The sequence below is a fragment of the Paroedura picta genome, chromosome 6 (genome assembly GCF_049243985.1).
Source record: "Paroedura picta isolate Pp20150507F chromosome 6, Ppicta_v3.0, whole genome shotgun sequence".
Lineage (NCBI taxonomy): Eukaryota > Metazoa > Chordata > Lepidosauria > Squamata > Gekkonidae > Paroedura > Paroedura picta.
This window is the reverse complement of record NC_135374.1, coordinates 38,300,294-38,321,336: the sequence shown is the minus strand read 5'-3', so window position 1 is coordinate 38,321,336 and position 21,043 is coordinate 38,300,294. Positions and strand designations below refer to the sequence as shown.

At 41.1% G+C, this 21,043-nt stretch overlaps 1 protein-coding gene across 1 annotated transcript in view; it reads right to left on the bottom strand.

Moving 5' to 3' along the window:
- The window catches only part of CD96 (CD96 molecule), a 38,893-nt gene extending 20,655 nt beyond the window's left edge, over positions 1 to 18,238 (bottom strand). The window contains exons 1-5 of the mRNA XM_077342164.1: positions 18,094 to 18,238; positions 14,474 to 14,905; positions 7,702 to 7,811; positions 4,873 to 5,089; positions 684 to 730 (exon numbers count right to left, since the gene is read on the bottom strand). Coding sequence (XP_077198279.1) covers positions 684 to 730; positions 4,873 to 5,089; positions 7,702 to 7,811; positions 14,474 to 14,905; positions 18,094 to 18,151 — 864 coding nt within the window. The 5' untranslated portion in view covers positions 18,152 to 18,238. The remainder of the gene's footprint in view (positions 1 to 683; positions 731 to 4,872; positions 5,090 to 7,701; positions 7,812 to 14,473; positions 14,906 to 18,093) is intronic.
- Positions 18,239 to 21,043: the final 2,805 nt, after the last annotated feature.

Sequence of the window (21,043 nt, the reverse complement as noted above, 5' to 3'; positions counted from 1 at the left end):
ATTTTAAATTTGGTCTATATGGAGCAACAAAAAGTTTCATAGTATGCATAGAACGCAAAAATAGTATTGTAATATATATTTTTAAATTTCAACATAAGTACAATTTACCAGGCACTCCCAGATATCCCTCCAAAGGTGGGACAATCTGGTCACCTTAGCTGCTTGGACGCTAGATATTGGCGACATCATGAGAAATGCCAAAAATGTAGCATCTTCACCAGGTAAGCATTTCACTATATTTATGGCATGCGGAAAAGCCCTTAGTGTAAACCGTGACGAGCTGGCTTGGTCTGGGAGTGGCAGTTAAGAAATCAAATAATAAATAGTAAATAAATGAAAGATTATGCTTGAATAAATTGCCACTGGACTCTCATTTACTTTTACTGAAACAGATTAACTTTCTGGAATTATCCACTAGTGTGCATATTTCTGGAATTATCCACTACTTCACTATCCACTTCACTGTCCACTACTTCACTACTTAAAAGGCCCATGGACAAAGGCAATTCTACCCTTGGAGGGAAGTTATCCCACCTACTCAATTACTCAGAGGCCAATTCCAAACATCAACCAAACGTACAGTGTTTAGTTTCAGTGTTTCTGACCAAATATGCCCCACACTGCACTTTTAACTGAACAACTAGAGGACACAAAGCCATTCATTCGTGAGCAAATTTACTCACCTTTCCTGCTATGCTTGTGTGAAGGATGGGAGTGATTTCTGGCTTGACTTTATCACAAAAACAAAACATACATTTTAATTAAATAGGCAACAAATATTATAGCACAGTAAAATTTTGCATAAGGCTCAGCTGTCTGTTAACATAACAGATGCAAAAACCTGTGTCTTTAATGACAATGCACAGGCAAGTTCACATATCATGAGTAGTACTTTGTGATATCAGGATTCTTTTAATAGCCCAGCCTTCTGCATATTTGGTACATTACTGGCAAATGAAAACTTATTTGTAGTGTTCACTCATGCCTGCAGGACTTCCCACTCAAATTACCTAACCAGCTTCTTTAATTGTGCACCCACATCTGAGGCCATCTAGTCCAAACCCCTGTTCAACGCAGGATCAGCCCAGAGCATCCTAAAGCATCCAAGAGAAGTGTGTATCCAACCTTTGCTTGAAGACTGCCAGTGAGGGGGAGCTCACCACCTCCTTAGGCAGCCTATTCCACTGCTGAACTACTCTGACTGTGAATTTTTTTCCCTGATATCTAGCCTATATCGTTGTACTTGAAGTTTAAACCCATTACTGCGTGTCCTCTCCTCTGCAGCCAACAGAAACAGCATCCTGCCCTCCTCCAAGTGACAACCTTTCAAATACTTAAAGAGGGCTATCATGTCCCCTCTCAACCTCCTTTTCTCCAATTGAAGCAGTTCAGTTCTTATAAGGCCACTTTAGCTGGTTCAGCTCGTGCTTCTGCCATGAATCACAAACCATCCTGAACTACATTTTTCTGGCTTCTGTCCATTCTACTGGCCACTGAGTCACAGGCCTTGGTGCTAACCTAGCACATTCACAGGAGAGGCTAAAGCCTGATTCACTCATGCATAGTGTTGTCAGCCTCTAGATGACTGAAATCAGTTCATCTAGAGAAAATGGCCACTTTAGAGTGTGGACTCTTTGGCATTTTACCACCCTGAAGTCCTTTCCCGCCCCAAGCCCTGCATCCACAGGCTCCGCCCCCCCCCATCTCCAGTGTATTTCCCAACCCAGAGCTGGCAACCCGACTCATGCAGCATAATGAATGAGAATGAAAGGTAGACTTCTGAGTTGGTAGAATGGGCTGTACCACAGGAGGGTGTGACTGGACAGCATTCAAGGATAGTCCTGTATGTTAAACATCACATATACCACAACCAGCCCACCGTTTTGTACATATACAAAAACTATCCACTGTACTAGTTTGTTTGGCATTTTATATGCAAAAGAACATTTCATACCTGGAATCTGTCATTTGCAATATGAAATGGGTAATTCTATCATTGGTAGGAGAAATGCAACAACGCATCAAGCAAAATGGGAAAGGACACTGTTGTGAATACAATAACCTTCTGTCCAGCCAAAACCTCCACATTATTTCTGGGGTTTTGGCTGGAAATTACTTGGTTTTATTCAAAGCTGTTGACACCTGTCTCCACCTTTCCATCCTCCTGCCAGTTACAAGCCAAGAGCTGGCAATCCTAAGATACAATGATATACCATAGAGTCTGCCCTTCAAAACTGCCATTTCCTTCACACAAACTGATCTCTATAGTCTGGAGATTATTTGCAATTCTGGGAGAACTCCAGGTCCAACATGGAGGCTGATAAAGCTAGTTCATCCACATTATTACTTTATCCACCTCATATGTGCACGAGAGAGATTATGAAAACAATGCAAATCTTAGAAACCCTGTTCCTATTGCAGAAGAAGTCATGTTACTTATGGAGCTTATCAGATGCTTCACTGGACTTGGAATCATATCAAATATGCCCAGTGTTGTGATATTTTAAGGACAGCCAAGACAGAGTACTATGCGCCTGAGGATTTAAAAGGCTGGTTATGCTTTCAGTTATACCACAGTACTGATTTTGTTCACTACGACTCCCTAGTAGAAAATCTATTTATACAATTATGATGAAATAGATTGCAGTGCAGTAACTCTATTTTAATCTCCTCAGGAAGGAGGGAAAGGAGAACCTTCTGTCAAGATATAAACTCTAAAGCTACTTTTGTGCGAGATAAACACAGATGGAAATCACAGCCCATCAATTTCTGTTTTTGTTTCTTTTTTCAAGAGTGAATGACAAGCACTTATCCCCCTCATCTGTTCCTTGCAAATCTTTGCATGTGTGTATGGTCACTGGCTACTGAAAGTAGGAAGTTCTGCAAAGAAAATTATCCGCTTGGCGTTCATTCATTTTAACGGCACTAAGAGTGCATATTTTGAGATCCCACAGTATATTATATCATTGTTCCTCGATCTTACGACAGCTAAGGCACACACAGAGAAGTACATTCTGTATCATAATGGAAGAAGACAAGTCAAAAGCAGTGCCTCATGTGGAGACATAATGAGCAAGCTTTGTATGGCATGGTAATTCTGAGGCATTCAAAACGATTGAACGATCCCATCACATCCAATTAAATATATACAAACAGAATCAACCGATTATATTGGAGAATGACTGGGAGACGGCAAAGTCAGAACAGTGACTTGTGCAATGGACAACCTTTTCTGTGGGTTGGTATTCTGAATTTGCCAGAGCTTTAAATTGTTTTGATTCGTTATCATTTCCATCATCAATGCACTGAAATCGTATTTGTGTGCCATGTCATACAGTTTGGGAATTGTTGCACTACACATAGGGAAGCACAGACAGGCAGTTGATTGGTTTTGAAACATGGACCTTGGCACTTTTCCAGCATACTTTTCAAAAGAAAAAGAAAATGTGGTGAATATTCTCAACACTATATAAGCTTAGTGGCTGCCATGAGAGTTAACATGAATATCTGCATTGTTGATATTACTACAGTTTTGTCAGTAGAAACAGTTGACCTACTCCAGAGAACAGGATTAAAACACAGGGTAGGGTAGGAGGCTGTTCTAACATAGATGACCTAGAAAAATATATGCTTTAGGGCAGATTTTCAGTACAATAATCTCAGGCTGTGGCAGCCAGTAGAATCAGTCAGCAGGTACTGACATCTAGCCACACGAGCCCACAACAAAACTGTTGTGAGAAGATAATGAATGTGTAGGTTTCAGTACAAACTGGGCGATGGTAAGAAGCACTGCTCTCCTTAGGGAATCTGAGCATTTTGTGGGGAAACTGCAAACCCAGTGTGATCCACTGGCACCAATTAAAATCAAACCAATGGGCTTTACTGGCTTTTCCCTTTTTCTTTGACAGATGAAATCACTTGAAGCAGACATGAGGCCTTCTCTGTAGCTCTGACCAGCCTCTGCAATCATCTTTCAAAGGAAGGCTAACCTGGGTGTGTGGAGGGGAGTGGGATTTTCATCTGGCAGGAAAAGCCTGGTGATTGTTTGATTTATGCTGATGTGACTCAGTTGGATCCTAAGACTCCATTTGAATAGTGGCTGTTCTTTCTTAAAGCACAATAAACTTTCCAGACAAGAAGCTTTTTTGCCAATCAGATTGGAAGAAAAATCCTTAAATCAGAGGAAAGCACTACAGTTAGTGGACAAGTCATAGGATCCAACCCATAATTTTAATTATAATTATTATAATGGGTTGTTTTTAATATGTTTATCTCAATAGTGGGCTTTAATTTTGTCTTACGTTTCCACTTTAAATTGGTGGGAAAGTAGTATCCATATTTTTAAAATTAATACTATAAACAATGAATAATGTTCAGTATTAATTGTAGGAACAGATGAGCTTTTTAAAAACTCTACCGTTGTGTTTTTAGAACCCGGTTCTAAATAAAAATGTACATTCAGTTGCACTTTATGTATACACACCTTAGGGCCTACCTATAGATCACATACACTATGTGATTATGACAGAGGTTTGCACAGGATGGGAACTAAATTTGGAAATATTGCAGGGGGTTGATTCAGACTGGGACCTCAGCACAGGAAAAGAGGGTAGTGCCTCCCCCCCCCAAAAAAAATGGTACTCAGGGCAGGAATTGCATGTGCAGCTCACCAATAGGACAAACAACTCCCCCAGAGGCTGTTTCAGGTCAAAAAAATTGTCTGAGGATGTCCCTTGTTCTCCTGCTATGTTGTGCTGAGATGAATTGGGCCCTTAGCACTTAAACACACACACACAACCAAAAATAACATCTACAAATTAATCTCTAAAAGCAGTATTACAAGTTACTTTTAGAAGGATTCTTCCTCCTTACCAAATACTTTTACTTCAGTGGTGCTCTTCATTTCAGGGTTGGGGGTGAGACAACAGACAAATATCTTGCCATCATCAAGAATGGAGACAGGTGATATCCTCAGTGTGTTCTCTGGACCCACATGGATTCTTTCCTTAGATATGGTGTCATTGGTTCTATACCCAAGGGGGTAAAACAGCTGTTTGGTTATAAGTATCTCTTCATTTCCCATTCCTTTCTGCTTAAAACAAGAAAAATGTCAGTTACCCTATTCTCATCTAACATCCTTGTAAACTTTATTTTGTTTTTAAATCAACATTGTTAACTTATGTTCAGAATAATTACTAATTTTATCCTCTTATAAAAAAAATAAGTATAGATAAATGCTGAATCTACTTAGTCTCCTTCACCCATAAGAACAACTGTTAGCAACCTGACACCTGTGGAAATGAATTGTGACACAGCCATGTTAGCTTATTTTCCTGGGATCAACCATGAATTCCCTTGTCTGTACAGCGGGGGTCTCCCAGTGGTGCAGAACTTGTGGGCATCCTTGGAATTTTGAGAACAAGTAGTGGGTACCATAACAGTGGCTGCTTTACAGACTGGATCCAATTCCCAAACATGGGAAGGTTCCTTATAAAGTTAAAACATTCCAAGACAAGCATCCTGAACTATGATGAAGGCAGCCGTTGAGTCTTCCCTGATGCTTCCTAGGCCACTCTGAGTTATCAGTCACTTAAGTGGAGAAAGACCAGGGCTGGATGTTTGTTTGAGAGATGAAACAAGGGGACGCCAGGTAACACACTGGCAGCTGCCTTGTCTCCATGCTGAGAATCGCTGCCTTACAGTTTATTTTTTGAGCTCTATGCTCTGCTGTGATGCTACACTTTAAGCAGCCAAAGAGAGCCAGCAGGGTAGAAAGGTAGAAGGCTCGAGCTAGCAAAAGGGCAGGGAACCAGAGAAGGGGGAGGATATAATCAGGAAAACTCAGTGAAAATTGACTGTTGCTCAAGCAAAAACCTAGACTAACCTCCGGAAGTTCTTTAACTCTATGAAATCAGACTAGGAACTCGAGAGGGCTCTATTGGATAAGAAACAATTCCCAACATCACAGGGTATCAGAAAGAGATCCAGACAGGCTATTCATTACCATCCTCAGAAACACAGATAAAATATTTAGCTCCACCATGCCTCTTCAGCTGCCCACAGGGCAGTTTACTTTACAAGCCCTGAGATTTTTATTTCTGTCTGTCTGCATTGGACCTTATCATCTTTTACACGTTCTTCTGAAAGATATATTAGAAAACAACACAGTTTGACACTGGAGGATTTTGCTCCTTCGTTCTGAAATTTACTTCCTTTCAATATGCATCACTGACTTGTCTCTGTATTTATTATAGAGATGGCAGGAATTATAATTGATGTCTCCCCCCTGCCCCCCACCAACACCTCACATCCATCTCTATGGATGAAGAAAGACATCAAAGATTCTGATGAAGAGTGGTTGAAGTGTGAATTTGAATACTTATAAGAAAATATAAGACATTTATGAATTATAAATGAACACAGTGCTGCTGTGTATTAGACTATATTTTCTAATATTTTTATTTTCATACTCCATCAGTATCCTATGGCAGCAGACACAGGCTGCTGCAGCTTTGTTGCAAGAGAAAAAAACATTTTTAAAAGCAAAATAATTAAAGCAGAGGCATGCAGTTTTCCAAGTAATTTTAGCCCTCTTGTCATTTCAAATAAGGGAATCAGTTTGAAGAAGAAGAAGAATTGGTTTTTATACCACACTTTTCAATGTTCAAAGGAGTCTCTAACTGGCTTACAATTGCCTTCTCTTCCTTTCCCCACAACAGATACCCTGTGAGGTAGTTGAGGCTGAGAGAGCTTCGACAAGACTGCTTGACTAGAACAGCACTATCAGGGCTACGACGAGCCCAAGGTCACCCAGTTGGCTGCATGTGGAGGAGCAGGGAATCAAACCCAGTTCTCCAGATTAGAAGTTGATATTCTTAACTATTGTACCATACTGGCTCTCTTTGAACAAGAAGCACACCAATTTTTCCACTGATCAAACGGCTCCTGGTTGTATACCATGGGGAAGTTTTGTTATATCTTTTCCACTTAATATTTCTGGTAGGGCCTAAGAGGAGGAGCTGGTCTCATGGCTTAAGTGCCACTCAATGTTTAACATCCACTCAGGGTGGCTGTCCCACCCCTGAGTACCTCTTTCTCCAACCAGCTTGCCTGTCTGTCCAGTGGCCAGCCAATCGCCTTCTGTCCCCCACCTTTGACCACCCCCTCCTCCTTCCACTTCCCTCTGAGGCTCAAAGGTTGCAGATTCCTGCTGTGTGAGAGCTGCCCCTGCCGGTGAGTTCCCTGCCTGGGGGTCTCCAGCCTGCAGCCTTTCCAAGTCCTGGTGGGAGGGAGAGGCCATCTGCAGAGTTCTTCCATCCCCCCCCCAATCTAGCACCCATTGTATTCCTGAATGCAACGGGCTTTGTCCCTAGTATCTTTATAAATTCTGGGAGGTTAATAATTGCTAGAGCACTAAAGGTGTGATCTAAACAGGTCCACTCAGAATTCTACTTAAGTCTATTCACTGAGGTTTATTATTTTGGGTATTGCTGCTCTTCCGTTATCTGGCATATGTGGTAGTTCTACATCATTTTTGGAATGTGCCTACTGTCTTACAGAATTTTTCCACTTGGATCCCAAAAACCCATTTTCATAAAGGTATGTTTTGATACTTTAGTCAGTTGAAGTTGAATATTACTGTTTGTGATTGATAGTATATAATTTCCTTTTGCTATCATAGCCTGAGAAAATGCTACTTACCATCAGCCATTTCAAAGGAGCACTTGCCAGGATTGAAGAATTCTTGCCTTTAAAGCATGGAATTTCCAGTGTCTGGTTCAATAATATTTCTACCACAGAACTTTTCTCATCTTGCATAATGGAACAAAAAATGATGAAGAGATAAAATGATGATTAAAATCACAGTACAGCACTTTCAAAATGAAGTCTACTCTGCTCTGCCAGGTTTATAAAATGCTGACTGGATTCCACAGGTATTTTATGGCTGGAAGTTTCATTGTGATACTGAACACAGAGGAAGAAAATGAGCTAAAGGCAAAAGAGCATACCAGCTAAAGACAGCTAAATGAGCTAAAGACAAAGGATGCCGAATGACAGAGAACAGTCAGGAACATCAATAAAAAACCATGTTAATGAGTTCATGGCATTTTTGACAGGCTGTACGTACCATGAGGAAAACTGCAACAGTAGATTTTAGAGGGGTGCAACATCCCACCCACCCATTGCTAACTTGCTATCATGTCAACTCTGCTTCTCACCTCTGTATCCACCTGAGAGTTGGAGCAGCAAATCCTCCATGACCTCTTTCTCTCAGAGCACTTTTAAGGCAGCACAACAAGCCATGAAGTGCTTCATAAACCTTTGCAAAAGTTCTACTATTATTTTCGTCACCTACAAGCAAGAAGCTGGAAATAAAAAACAACGTGCCACCATCACCTAGAAGTGAGATAGGTGTGTGTGTGTGTGTGTGTGTGTGTGTGTGTGTGTGTGTGTGTGTGTGTGGAACACTATGATTTTCTGGGCAAAATACTATGACAAAAGCTCATTCTACCATAGGGATTTTGCCCACAAACCCTCAATGTGTCTACATGCCAGCATGGTATAGTGGCTAAGACTGGCGATTTCTAATCTGGCAAACTGGGTTTAATTCCCTGCTCATCCACGTGCAGCCAGCTGGGTGACCTTGGGCTTGTCACAACCCTAATAATGCTGTTCTGATTCAACAGAACTATCAGAACTCTCTCAGCCTCACCTACCTCACAGGGTGTCTGTTGTGGGGAGAGGAAGAGAAGGCGGTCGTAAGCTGCTTTTTGACTGCTTCAGGCAGTGAAAAGTAGAGATATATAAGCCAACTCTCCTTCTTCTATGTTATTTTTGAGTGAAGTAGACATGCCATATTTATTTCTGGCTTCTTCCCTCTCCCTTCCAAGGAAGTTCACTCCCATCAGTCAAAAGCATATTTTATACTTTTTCCTTGTATCACTTGCCTTGCTATGGATTGTTTCCTGTTCTATCTACATATCACAGTGGTCTTTGATCCTGAATGAGCATTTTATCCACTGTTGATTAGCTTAAGTGCAACTGTAGCTAGCCAACCCTGGGGCTTTATGGAGAGGCCCTGCATTTGAAACTGTGAAAATGGCTATCTTTCCCACCATCTTTGGGACTTGGCAGGTGCCTGCACATGTCCTGGACATTTGATTACCAAAGTGCCTTCATGCCAAAACTGTTGGGTGGAGGGTAGTTTAGAAGGCTGTAGGGGTAAGATATAAGTCTTAGCAAGGGCCTCATGATTATCAATTCGCTATTATTTCAATAAGGAGATTTCCTTTCAATGAAGTCTGCTCATTGGGAGTAATTGACAGAACTTCACACCATCTCCTGTCAGCTGGTCCAACAGACCAAACTAATAGCCTAACTCTCTGAAATGGCAAGAATCATGCAAAAGTTTGTATGGCTTGCGGCACTTGGATGCTTTAGGATGCTTTGGGCTCATCCTGCGTTGAGCAGGGGGTTGGACTAGATGGATGGCCCCTTCCAACTCTATGACTATGACATTTCTTTTAAAGAAAGCTGGGCTGAGGAGGTAAAATGGGGTTAGGCTGTAATAAGTGGCCTCAGACAGTAGAATGTATTGAGATACATTTATTGACATTTCAACGTCCTAAAAAGTCTTTCTCAAAAATGCACGGATCTAGTGTAACAGCAGACATCAGAAATGCAGCAGGATTCCTTCCAGATTTTGGTGGCATCAATTAGATTTATACTGAGCCTACATTTGAAATACTGGGCCTACATTATGCTGAGCCTACGTTTGAAATCCTGTGCAAGGACCATGTTTAATCTGTTCAAGGGTCCCTAATCTTCCTGGTTTTCTCCTCCCAACATTAATTTCTGACCTGGAAAAGGTTAGAGTTAACCCATGTGGACTAGTAGCTGATATGAGCTTGTAGGATACAAATGGGACAATAGAAAGAGTGAAATGTCTCCCTTCATTGGAATTTTGCTCAAGCAATCAAGAGGATTTTTGCCCCTTTCACTCAGTAACCTCTAACTCACGTGGTTATTACTCCACCCGGGCTGAGAGCTTCCAGGAATAAACCTCAAAGGATTAAAAAAATGTGGGAGGTTCTATATCTCTACTTGTGTACCTTATGAGACATGTGATTGACAACCGTCAGAAAGGGGATGCTGGGCCCTAAAGATCATTTGTCCAGTCAACCAGAACAGTTCTTACTATGTTCTTAAGTGCAGTGCTTTTTTGTTACACCAGGAGTTGTAAAGCAACTGGAGTGAATGGTCCCAGACCTGAACAATGCTACTTAGAATGGCACTGTAAATAATTCAAGCAGAGGAACATAGACCAGGTGGTTTAAATAATGTTGTTGGGAGACAAACAGGAAAAGGTTGGCTAAGCAGCAGGATTCTTTACAGTTTTCCAAGAGCTCTTTGCATTCTCACAGTGCTGCATCAATTACTCTGTTTTGTCATATTTCCTTTGATCCAGTTCTACAGTAACCCTCATTGCCCCCGCTTTGGGCCTTCCTGTTTGCCAGTTATCAGTCCCCAGTGATTTAGCATACGTTTCTTTCATCCAGATGGGCTTGTTTGACTTTGATGTGGAGTTATGCTTCCTTAATGACTAATGCCCCACATCCCCCCACTCACAATTTGTGTGCATGTTCTATCCAGTGAGCTGAAAGACAAAACTAAAAATTGCTAACTATTTTTGGAACTCTGTCTAGCAGTCAGTGCAGCAGAGCTTCAGGGGCAGGGATATCATGGCAGAGAGAGGAAAAGTAAAATAAATGGACTGTGAACAAGAGCTCTTTGACTGTTGTCCTAATTCAGTGGTCGTGATAATGTTAGATGGGTTGTTGGCATTGGCAGTCACACATCAGCAAGGAGCAAGCATTGGAAGGGATGAACTCAGCCCAAGAAACAAGGATATAAAGACAACGGTCAAACATCAAAAACGGTGTCCTTTTCACCGGTATCATGTGGCTGGATATGCAGGTTGCTGTTCTTAGCTGAGAAAGTCTGGAGAAATCTTGAACTAATTAAAAAAATATTTATGTTGTTTTATCATCTGCCTTTCTCACAGGGTCTCAAGGCACTAAACACTAAAATTTCAGAAGTCTGGAACTACCAGAACGAACTGAAGGGTAGCATAAGGATTCACAAGGCATATTAAGTGGTTCAGAGCTTACATAATAGGAGATGTAGTTTTAATGGTTTAATAGTTTTTAAATGTTTTGAATTGTTATTAACTTTTTAATTTGTACTATTGTGTTTTTTAATGTTGTATACCACCCTGAGCCAGTTTTGCTGGGAAGGCGGTATATAAATCAAATCTATCAATCCATAATAAGCAGTCTAGACCACAGGCTCAATCATTTATCCAAGTAAGTTTGTAAACTTGTAAAGTTTGTAAAGGTAATCCTACAAGAGCTGCAAAGGAGAAGGCATGTGAATGGGCAGTTGTTGCTTTTGCCCATTGGCATTATATCACATTAAAGTCCTTCTCCTCCCCAAACCCCACTTCCTTGAGTTTCACCGCCCCACCCCCAAAAACATCTCCAGATATTTCCCAACCTGGATCTGGCAGCTCTACCAGAAACTGATGGACAGCCAGCACAGCAAGAGACAGATAACAGTCACCTGATTGCTGCATGTTTCATAAGCTCAGGTGCCTGGATAATTTTTGAAGGCAGTCCTGAATAATAAATAACCTGATAAAAGGTGCCAGGTGTTCTGGAAGAGGCCTGATCCTCCAGCTTTTGGCCAAGATCCCAGCAGCACCTCCAAAGTACAAATGTGCTTCTTTAAGGGGAGGGAAATTCTCTCCAGGAAAGTAACTAAAAGCAGACATAACAGGCGGTCCTTGAAGTGAACTGGATACTTTCAAGACCGAAACTGAACTCAACACTGAATTTAACATAAAACAAGCGTTGGGTTTGTGGAACTTGCATGGTATTAGTCTACAAAAACTTATACTGGGATAAGATAATGTTAGTCTTTAAGGTGATAAAAGACTCTTGTTCTGTTTTGTTATAACAGACCCTGAAATTACCATGAAATGTTCTTCCTAAATGTGACACTTCAGCATTCCTTGTAAAATGCTATACTTCACCCCAGCAGAGGAAGTGTAATAAGCTACCATTTTAGAGATGGAAACTGTCCTTCTCCCAGGGTAAACAACCCATGGGGACTGGCTCAGCTGCCAAAACCATATAGGAAACATGCAACATGGCCGACATCTGTATTTGGAGTCCAAAAATTTTCCTCTTTGTTTCCTTGCATTTATATACACATTTCTGTGAGGTAAGTCAGGCTGAAAGTATATAACTAGCCAAGGTCACCAGCAAGATTCCATGGCAAAATGTGGGTTCAAACCTGGGACTCCCAGATACAATTCCAACTCTTTGGCCATCCCTGAGCACATCAAATCATCCACCATTTTGCTTAGTATACTCTTCAATTAGAACCAGACCTAAAACATTTCTATCAGGAAAAATGTGAATTCACATTAAAAGGTAAAGGTAAAGGTATCCCCTGTGCAAGCACCGAGTCATGTCTGACCCTTGGGGTGACGCCCTCTAGCGTTTTCATGGCAGACTCAATACAGGGTGGTTTGCCAGTGCCTTCCCCAGTCATGACCGTTTACCCCCCAGCAGCAAGCTGGGTACTCATTTTACCGACCTCGGAAGGATGGAAGGCTGAGTCAACCTTGAGCCGGCTGCTGGGATCGAACTCCCAACCTCATGAGCAAAGCTTTCAGGCGGCTGCCTTACCACTCTGCGCCACAAGAGGCTCTAAATTCACATTACTACATATTAAAATAAATATAAGCCAAAGAATAATTAGTCCTCAGGATCAGAGAATCATAGAATCATGGAAGGGACCTCATAAAGCCGCCTCGAGCCTTCGGGGGGAGGCGGGGTATAAATATAAATATAATAATAATAATAATAATAATGGGCCATCTAGTCCAACCCCTTGCACTATGCAGGACACTCACAACCCTATCGCTCATCCACTGTAACCTGCCACCCCCTTAAACCTTCACAGAATCAACCTCTCCATCAGATGGCTATCTAGCCTCTGCTTAAAAATTTCTGAAGATGACAATCTTTGCATCTGCTTATCATCATTAAATAAACACAAAAATCAGAATATTGTGGGGATAGCAGGATTTCAGTGTCTATACAATGTTTTTACCCATTATTCTCATCTCCAAAATTTACTATTCAGTTTCCTAACAAAAGGCTTTAACGTTATAGAATCAGAAACATGACCTTTAATGCTATTGTGAGCTATCTTCACAGATATTTTACAAAAGATATTTTTATACAATTTTAAGTCGGTATTTCAAATGAGATTCCAAAGCAGCTTCCAGTAATGATAAAATAAGATAATTCTTTTTTTTAAATCCATTTAATTAAAATAATTATTATGAAAGAAAACAAATATAAAACCCCCAGAAGGCTGTGACTTTGCAGAATGTCAACAGAAAGGAACTTAATTCTCCAGATAATATGCTGGTGTTCCATTCACATGATGTGGGAGCCCATCTGTCATGCATTTGGGAGCACGACATGCATGATCTCTGTATCATGTGAAAAGGATAATGCAGGGGTTTACACGCAGACTCTGGTTTGCCTGAATGGAAGTTCTGCCGTGTGGAGATCCTCATGCTCCTGACAGACAGATCTGGCACTGCATAAACTGAATACCAGTGTACTACCTGCAGAACATTGTAAAAACGAAGCACAGCCTTTGAAAAAGAAAACAGCTGCTATGCAAGTAGCAGATAGCTAAGTAAATAACAACAGTACATTCCTGTCTGGAGCCACAGGTAGGATTCACACACCATTGTATATTGCGTGTGAATATCCAATTCATCTCCTGAATTTGATTGTGAGGTTAGGATCATCTAAGAGCTCCATGATTAACACTTTACACGATCCAAGTGGGTGGATTCAGTTCTATTGGACAATATATATGAACATGATATATCCTTATCCATGGTTCCCCTATATATTTGTGAAACAGTCTGGGGGGTGGAACGTGTCCGGTTGTCCAAGTTGACTGCACCCTGATTGGCCCTGCCCCTATAGCTCCCGCCCTCCCTCCCTGGATGCTAGCCACATTCCTCTCAGATGCGTCAGAGACAGAGAGAGACATACAGAGCCCTGCCAGACTGAACACGAGCCCTCATTCCTTCCTATCGCTCCTGCTGCGAGGGAGGCAGAGAGAGACACAGAGAGATCTGCTCCAAGCTGCTGACCAGCCCTGCTTCCCTCCTAAGAATGAGACCTAATTACCTGCTATGCCTCCTGCTGAGAGAGACATGCAGCGAGAGGGAGAGAAAGAGACACACAGAGAGATCTGCACCTCCCAGTGTCCCCTGGGTGCTAGCACCCATTGCATTCCTGTTTGCAATGGACTTTCTTGCTAGTCTATCTATATATTCCTCATTAAAGAATAGTAATGGTTCACTATTCCTTACCAGGCTTGTTAACAATGAGATTGATTTCTGAGCTTCGTATTCCAACTGGGTATGTAGCAAAGCTGCACTCATACTGTCCTGTCTGTTCCAGACTAACATTATTCAGCTGTAAACTCCATTGGTTGCATCCTGTATAGTTTGCTGTAGAAGGATTGTGGCCACAAGTTCTGTCCAAGTCTGACTGGTGATGGTGGCATTGTTGACTGAAGTTTACAGAATGGTTGTATCCCATTTCAGTAAAATGTAAGTATTTTACACCATAGACAGGATTATATACAGCTATCTTGGATGGTGGGGCAGCATCCACTTTTGACCACTGAGTTTGTGTGACGTGGATTCCATCTTGCTTCAGAATGCAACACCTAAGGGTCACATCTCTGCCAGGCATAGCATAGATAGTTTTCTCATTCTGAATGGTGATATCCGGCCAGGCTGAAATGAAAAATAGAAATGCACACGTTTTACAGTAAGTTAACTGATTCACAAGTGCAGCTTGTGGATGAGACTTGGTTCCCACCCTCTACTCCCTTTTATCTGCATAGAACCCTGTGAGGTAGGTTAGGGTGAAGGTCTGTGACTGGTCACAAATTACCCAGTGAGCTTCCACGGCAAGATGATGATTCATAGCTGGGTCTCCCAGATCCTCCTCTGACGTTCTGACTGCTCTACCACCCTGGCTTTCCTAGGGTGGCTGCTGTTGAACAGTAGCAAGCAACCAAGCCTAAAATTGTCAAGCATTGACCGGTCCCCGGTGATAAAAAGGTTGGGGACCACTGCTCTATTTGCCCTTATATGTGACTAAGGCCTCTCCCCTCTCTATACCCTGCACTGAGACTCCACCACAAGATCTACAGGAATTTTCCGACTTGGACCTAGCAATCCAAAATAGGCCTGGGAAAGGTCCTTCCTCAGACTTTCACTGACAGAACTAAGTCTTGGAAAGCTTTTTTGGAATGCTTTGGTTGATTAGCAACTGCCACTGAGGGAATCTGTTGCTTAAAACTACATGCACATTTCCAATCATTTTCAGGTGTTTTATAACCACCCCTATATTTCTTTTTTTTTCTTTTCTTTTTATAGATTCCACATTTTCCTGCCAACCCAAGGCCCTTTTCAGGCTTGTTGAACAATCTGTTTTTTCTTCACAGCTCCAGTCAGCAGATTTAAGTATCCTCAGATTTGTCTATTATTATATAGGCAAGTGGAGATCCACAATATCCATGGGGAGGTAATTCCTTTTCCTGAGGGCCACGACAACTCTTGCCTTCCATCAGTGGCAGCAAGCACCATCTGGCCCCTACCTGCTGAGCCAACCAAGGTTTCCCCCTCCATTGACAACAATGGTGGCAGCGATCCCAGTGTGACTCCCAGCTGCTATTCACCAAGGCTCTCCCCCCCCCAAGAAAGTGTCAATGAGCCCTGTGCAGCTCACAGCCACCAGGTTCCCTAGCAGTCACATAGCCAAGCTCTGCTACAACTCCCAATGCTGAGTACATTTTCTGTGAATGCACTGAGAACACCTTTTTTTAATTTGGGGGAATTCAAAACTTTCTTGTATAGTTTTCTAAAAAAATAATATTTTTCTCTTTATCCTATTTGGCTATTCACAAATAGGGAACATATAATATAAATAGGGGAAATAGTATATAGTTCTATTTAAAAAAACATATAATATATACCATATACAGTACATGAATGTATTTAGAAACCCTGTGTTCAGGAGCAGAAGCATATAAAAAAGTGGGGCGAGACATGCCAGAGCATGAGGGAAAGGCTCATAAGCCTGCAACTTGTAGAAGTCATAAAAAGGACTACAGGAAGTGCTGCAGGGTAGACCACAGAGAGGTTTACTTTGGTTCAGCATTCTGTATTCAGAAAGCTGCTTCAGTTCTGACAGGCGGTTATATAGGAAATTCTTTCTGAGAAGGATTCTTAAGAGCGTACATGAAGATCAAAGGGCAAGATCGGCAGGCAGGGAATCAAAAATAAATATTTTAATAGTTAACTTTTATTAACAGCCCTTTTTTTCTCTAAATGTGTTGCAACTTTGGGTTTCTGTATCTTTTAACTTGTTGTGAGAGGTCTTATTAACAGACCAATATTTTTAAGCTTCTCTGCCTGAAGCTCAGCTGCTCAGTCTGGGTTTAGGTTTATAATCTTATACCGAGACTCAACTGATTACATTATCTGTTGGGATCAAGTGCACTTGAGCAACTCCAAAATGCACATTTGCTTAGAAATAACAACAGCAAGGGGTTGCTACAGCAGCGCAAATCATATGCTTGTATTGACTATGGGCACATTCTACCAGGAACTTCAGCCACTGGAATCCCATTGAAAAGAACAACAGCTGTGTAAGATTACTAATATTATCCTAGTTCATTGTTATGGCTTCTGTGCAGGCACACATGGGAGACTGCATGATTGCAGGCCAGATATGGAGATGAGCTTCCAAACTTTTCTGAACAAGCTTCTAGGCTCTAGAGCTCCCCCCCTCCACTCAAACTACAGTGTTCCTTTTTCTCACCTAAAAGGTTATGTGACAGAGGCAGGACAAGCACTCCTTCCCTCACTCCTTCTAAGCTGCTGTTGCATAGGGCCTCAGGAATAAAACAAGGGTTTATTTAATGGAGAACAGTGAAGATTATCACCTACAAATCAGTAAAATGGCTTTACTTAAGAAGTATGGGGAGTGCAGAGTGCAAATAGCCTGAAACGGTTATCATTCCTGATGTCTCCTGTGTTTGGGAGAGGACCACAAAACAACCATGTGCCCAACTTGTAAACACTTTATTGCTTTGGCATGCAAAAGAGTAGCAAGACTTAAAGTTGCACTTTGGGGGAAAGCTCTGAGTGAGCTCCAGACCCATAGGAGAAAACGAGCCCAAAGGGATAAGGGTGTGATTTAGGCACTGACACTTAAAACTCTGAGGCTGGATGCATCTTATCTTGCATCCACTGATTATCAGTGGACTAGTACAAATGCCATCAGTATATACCATCTGTATATCACCATTATATACATCACCATTTCATAGCTGCTGACATATGTTTTGAACCGTTCATAATATATTTTAGGACAATTTTGTTTTTCCAGTGGTTTTCTCTCTTGGCTTTCAGAACAACCAAAGATAAGTTGGTCCTCTGGCACTCCAGCAGAAGAACTGGAGCCTTTACCTACATGTATATATCAGGGGTGGTGGAGTAAGGAGGTTCAAGTGACAAACCTTGGCATAAGAACTGAAGAGTTACAAGTACATCCCTATTTTCAACCCTGAAATATTGCAGGGTATTACCAATGCTCTGATGTAATCATGCTGCCCTTTAGGAGAAAGGAACGTTATCATTTTATCCTTAATACATTCTAAGAACTTGTTCTAAAAAGCTCCCTTTGAAAATAAAACTCATTAATGCTTTTATCAGGAGAATTTAAGAATTACTGGCAAGCTTAGATCAAAGGTCAATCTAGCCAGGATCTTTGCTTCTGAAAATAACCAGCAGGAATTACAATCTTGTATTATTAAAAAGAAATACTACAATAGGCATCACCATATGCACTGGATTCTCCGTTCAGGTTTACCAATGTAACTGAAATAGCTTTGTTAGAAGAAAACACTTACCTCTGATAAAATGTGTCAGGATGAACAAGTAATGTGCCTGAAATGGCCATCTTATCATCTTGTGTTGCTAAGAAAGTTTTTAAAACATAAAGTGAAATCACGCTGTGCTTCTCTCAAAGACACGCAAAGACGTCAAAATGTTCTTTCTTGTGGACTCAGACAAACCACAGAAGGATTAGCTCTTTTTCTACAAATGGTGAAATGTAATTTGCATATTCTCTTTTTTCACATGACTGAGAGGAAATGTATGTTACAGGAAACCATGGCTAGAACTTGTCTTTTTAATATGTATGCCTGTATGTGAAACAGTTTGCTTCAACAAAAAGAAAAATCATAGCACAATGCACCTGTTACCCAAGATCTGTTTTAACTTGAGATGTTGAGGACTAAACCTGGAATCTTCCATACATAAAACATATGCTCTACCATTAAGCCACAGTCCCATCCTAAATGCAACATGAAGAAAAGCAACTTGAATAACTATTAAGGCTCTACCTTTTCATAATCTACTATCCTTTGCAGCAGGGGAAGAAATAAACTGGAGTGACTCATAGGGCTTCTCCCTCCCAGGGCAACTCTGCCCCTCCCCCCAAAATGAACCTATTATAGGAAATGGGCAATTTTGACGATTTCTCTGTGTGGCACAAGGAAATTTGAACCTCTGGCTGCGCTCCCTTTGCATCGTTTATCAGCTCTGCAATGTACTTTTTGGGACACATTGACTAGAACTGCACACAGTTATGCACAATAGATCTATCCAGGGGCATTATAATATTGACTGACTTATTTTGAATCCCTGTTTTAATAATCCCTAATACAGAGTTTGCCTTTTTCTCTGCTAAGGCATACTGGGTTGGCATTTTCATTCAACAATCCACTATGACCCCAGCATTTCTTTCCCTTTCAGTCTCAGTGAGTTCAGATCCCATTAGCATAAACTTAAAGTTGGGATTTTTTGTTCCCGTGTGTATCACCACACATTTACCTACACTGAACTTCATTTAATTTTCATGTTGTTGCTCATTCATCCAATTTGTGAAAATCTTCCTGGAGCTCTTCACAGTCTGTTTTACCACCCTGAATAATTCTGTGTCATCTGAAAATGTGGCTACTATACTGCTCACACTCTGATAATTCATAAACAAATTATATATTACTATTCCTAACACCAATCCTTGTGGGACTCCCTCCTTGTGTCCCTTCATTGTGAGAACTGTCTGTATATTCCTTCTGTTTGCTTCCCGTCACTTAACCAACTTTTAATCCCCTTATCCTGTGAATTCTATGCTTCCTCAGAAGTCTTTGGAGAGGTGTTCTGTCAAAAGCCACTTGAAAGTCCAAGTATATGGTGTCTACCAGGTCACCATTATCTACAAGCTTGTTCACTTTCTCAAAGAATTTACCCCCCCTCCCCTTTTTTTCTTTTTCTTTTTTGCCAGACCCTGTGCTCTTAACAAAACTTAATTGGAGCAGACCTTCCACTTTTTAAAATAAACTTTTTTTGCCTTATTGGCTTGGGTCATTAACCATGCAGCTATTATGTGAGTCTAGGTGATGCTTTCTAGATACATCTTTACGTTGCTGGAAAAAGGAGGAACTATTGTAATTTCTATAATTGCTATATTTAAAGAAGACAAAAATATTATTTGTTCTAGAAAAACCTCCATGGTTTGACAGTAATTTGAATCTCTGTATGGGATATGAGATATTCCTTTGGAAAACAGTGTATCATCAGTACAAATACAGCATGCCGTTTACGGACTGGATCTTCAGTATTTCTCTCAGCTATGTTTGAAGCTTTCCTTTAACTTAAATGTATCCAAAGGCTTAAAGTCTGCTGAGTAGAGTTGCATTCTGCAGGTCAATATCATTTATTTAAATATAGCAGTTGATTTCATCTTGGTTGGAATGTTTGACTACTACTGACCCCTCCTCTATAGGGTAGCCATTTGCTTGCTGGGACTCCAGCAGGCAGCAGTATGGACGAAAATGCTGTCCACTCTAGCAATTGCTGAAAACGTTGGTTTACTATACTCTTTCTGACCATTCTTGGAGAGGTGTGACATCAGATGTTTTTTCCCTGGATGTCATCATGCCACTGCCAACATCTGCTCCCCCTGCCACCCTCAATCTCCTGCTGGGGATGGCAGGCTGGATCTGGCAACTGTAATGTTCTTTCATCGATCCAAGTGGCAGTTCCATATGTATAACATTTTAAAGTAATTAATGTATTATTAGTTTTAACATTATAGGACTTGCGTGTTTATAATATCTGTTTATTATTATTCTTTTTAATCTGCCATGTGTTGGACTAGAATCTTCAAAACCCAGATAGGAATTCTTATTCTGCCATGGAAGTTCACTGAGTGATTTTAGGCCATTTATTCTGTCTCAGCCTAAGTTATCCAACAGGCTTATTGCTGTGAGGATAAAATAGAAGAAGGAAGTGTGTTTGGGGTCCCCAATGGGGAGAAAAAGTGAAGGATAAATATCTAAATGAGAAGTATTTAAGAGCAGGCCTTTGGAGCCAGCTATATCCTCCTCTAGCTTACCAAATTCTGAAATGGCACCCCTGAAAGCACAAGGGAAGGGGGAACACAAAGCCTGGGAGGGTGATGCGTATATCTTCTGTTCCCATCTGTCTCCCATTTCCTGGGGCACCACCCTGTAATCACACTATGCTACTCTATTTTTGCCTGTGTTTCTTTCAGATTATTCTTTACCTTCCTTTTGCTAGAGGAGGAGACATAGGAGGTCAGCATATGGAGCTCTCTGTGTGTGGCACGCTACAAAAACTGCTTGGTAGCCATTTTATTGATCCTGTAACTATTCATCACAATTGGGTAGGGCAATACGAGCACAGAATGATATATGTCACTTCCATAAGAGGGACATTCTTCAGTTTTCAGTAGTTCCTAGGTCATGAGGTCCTATCAAAGAGAGGGATACT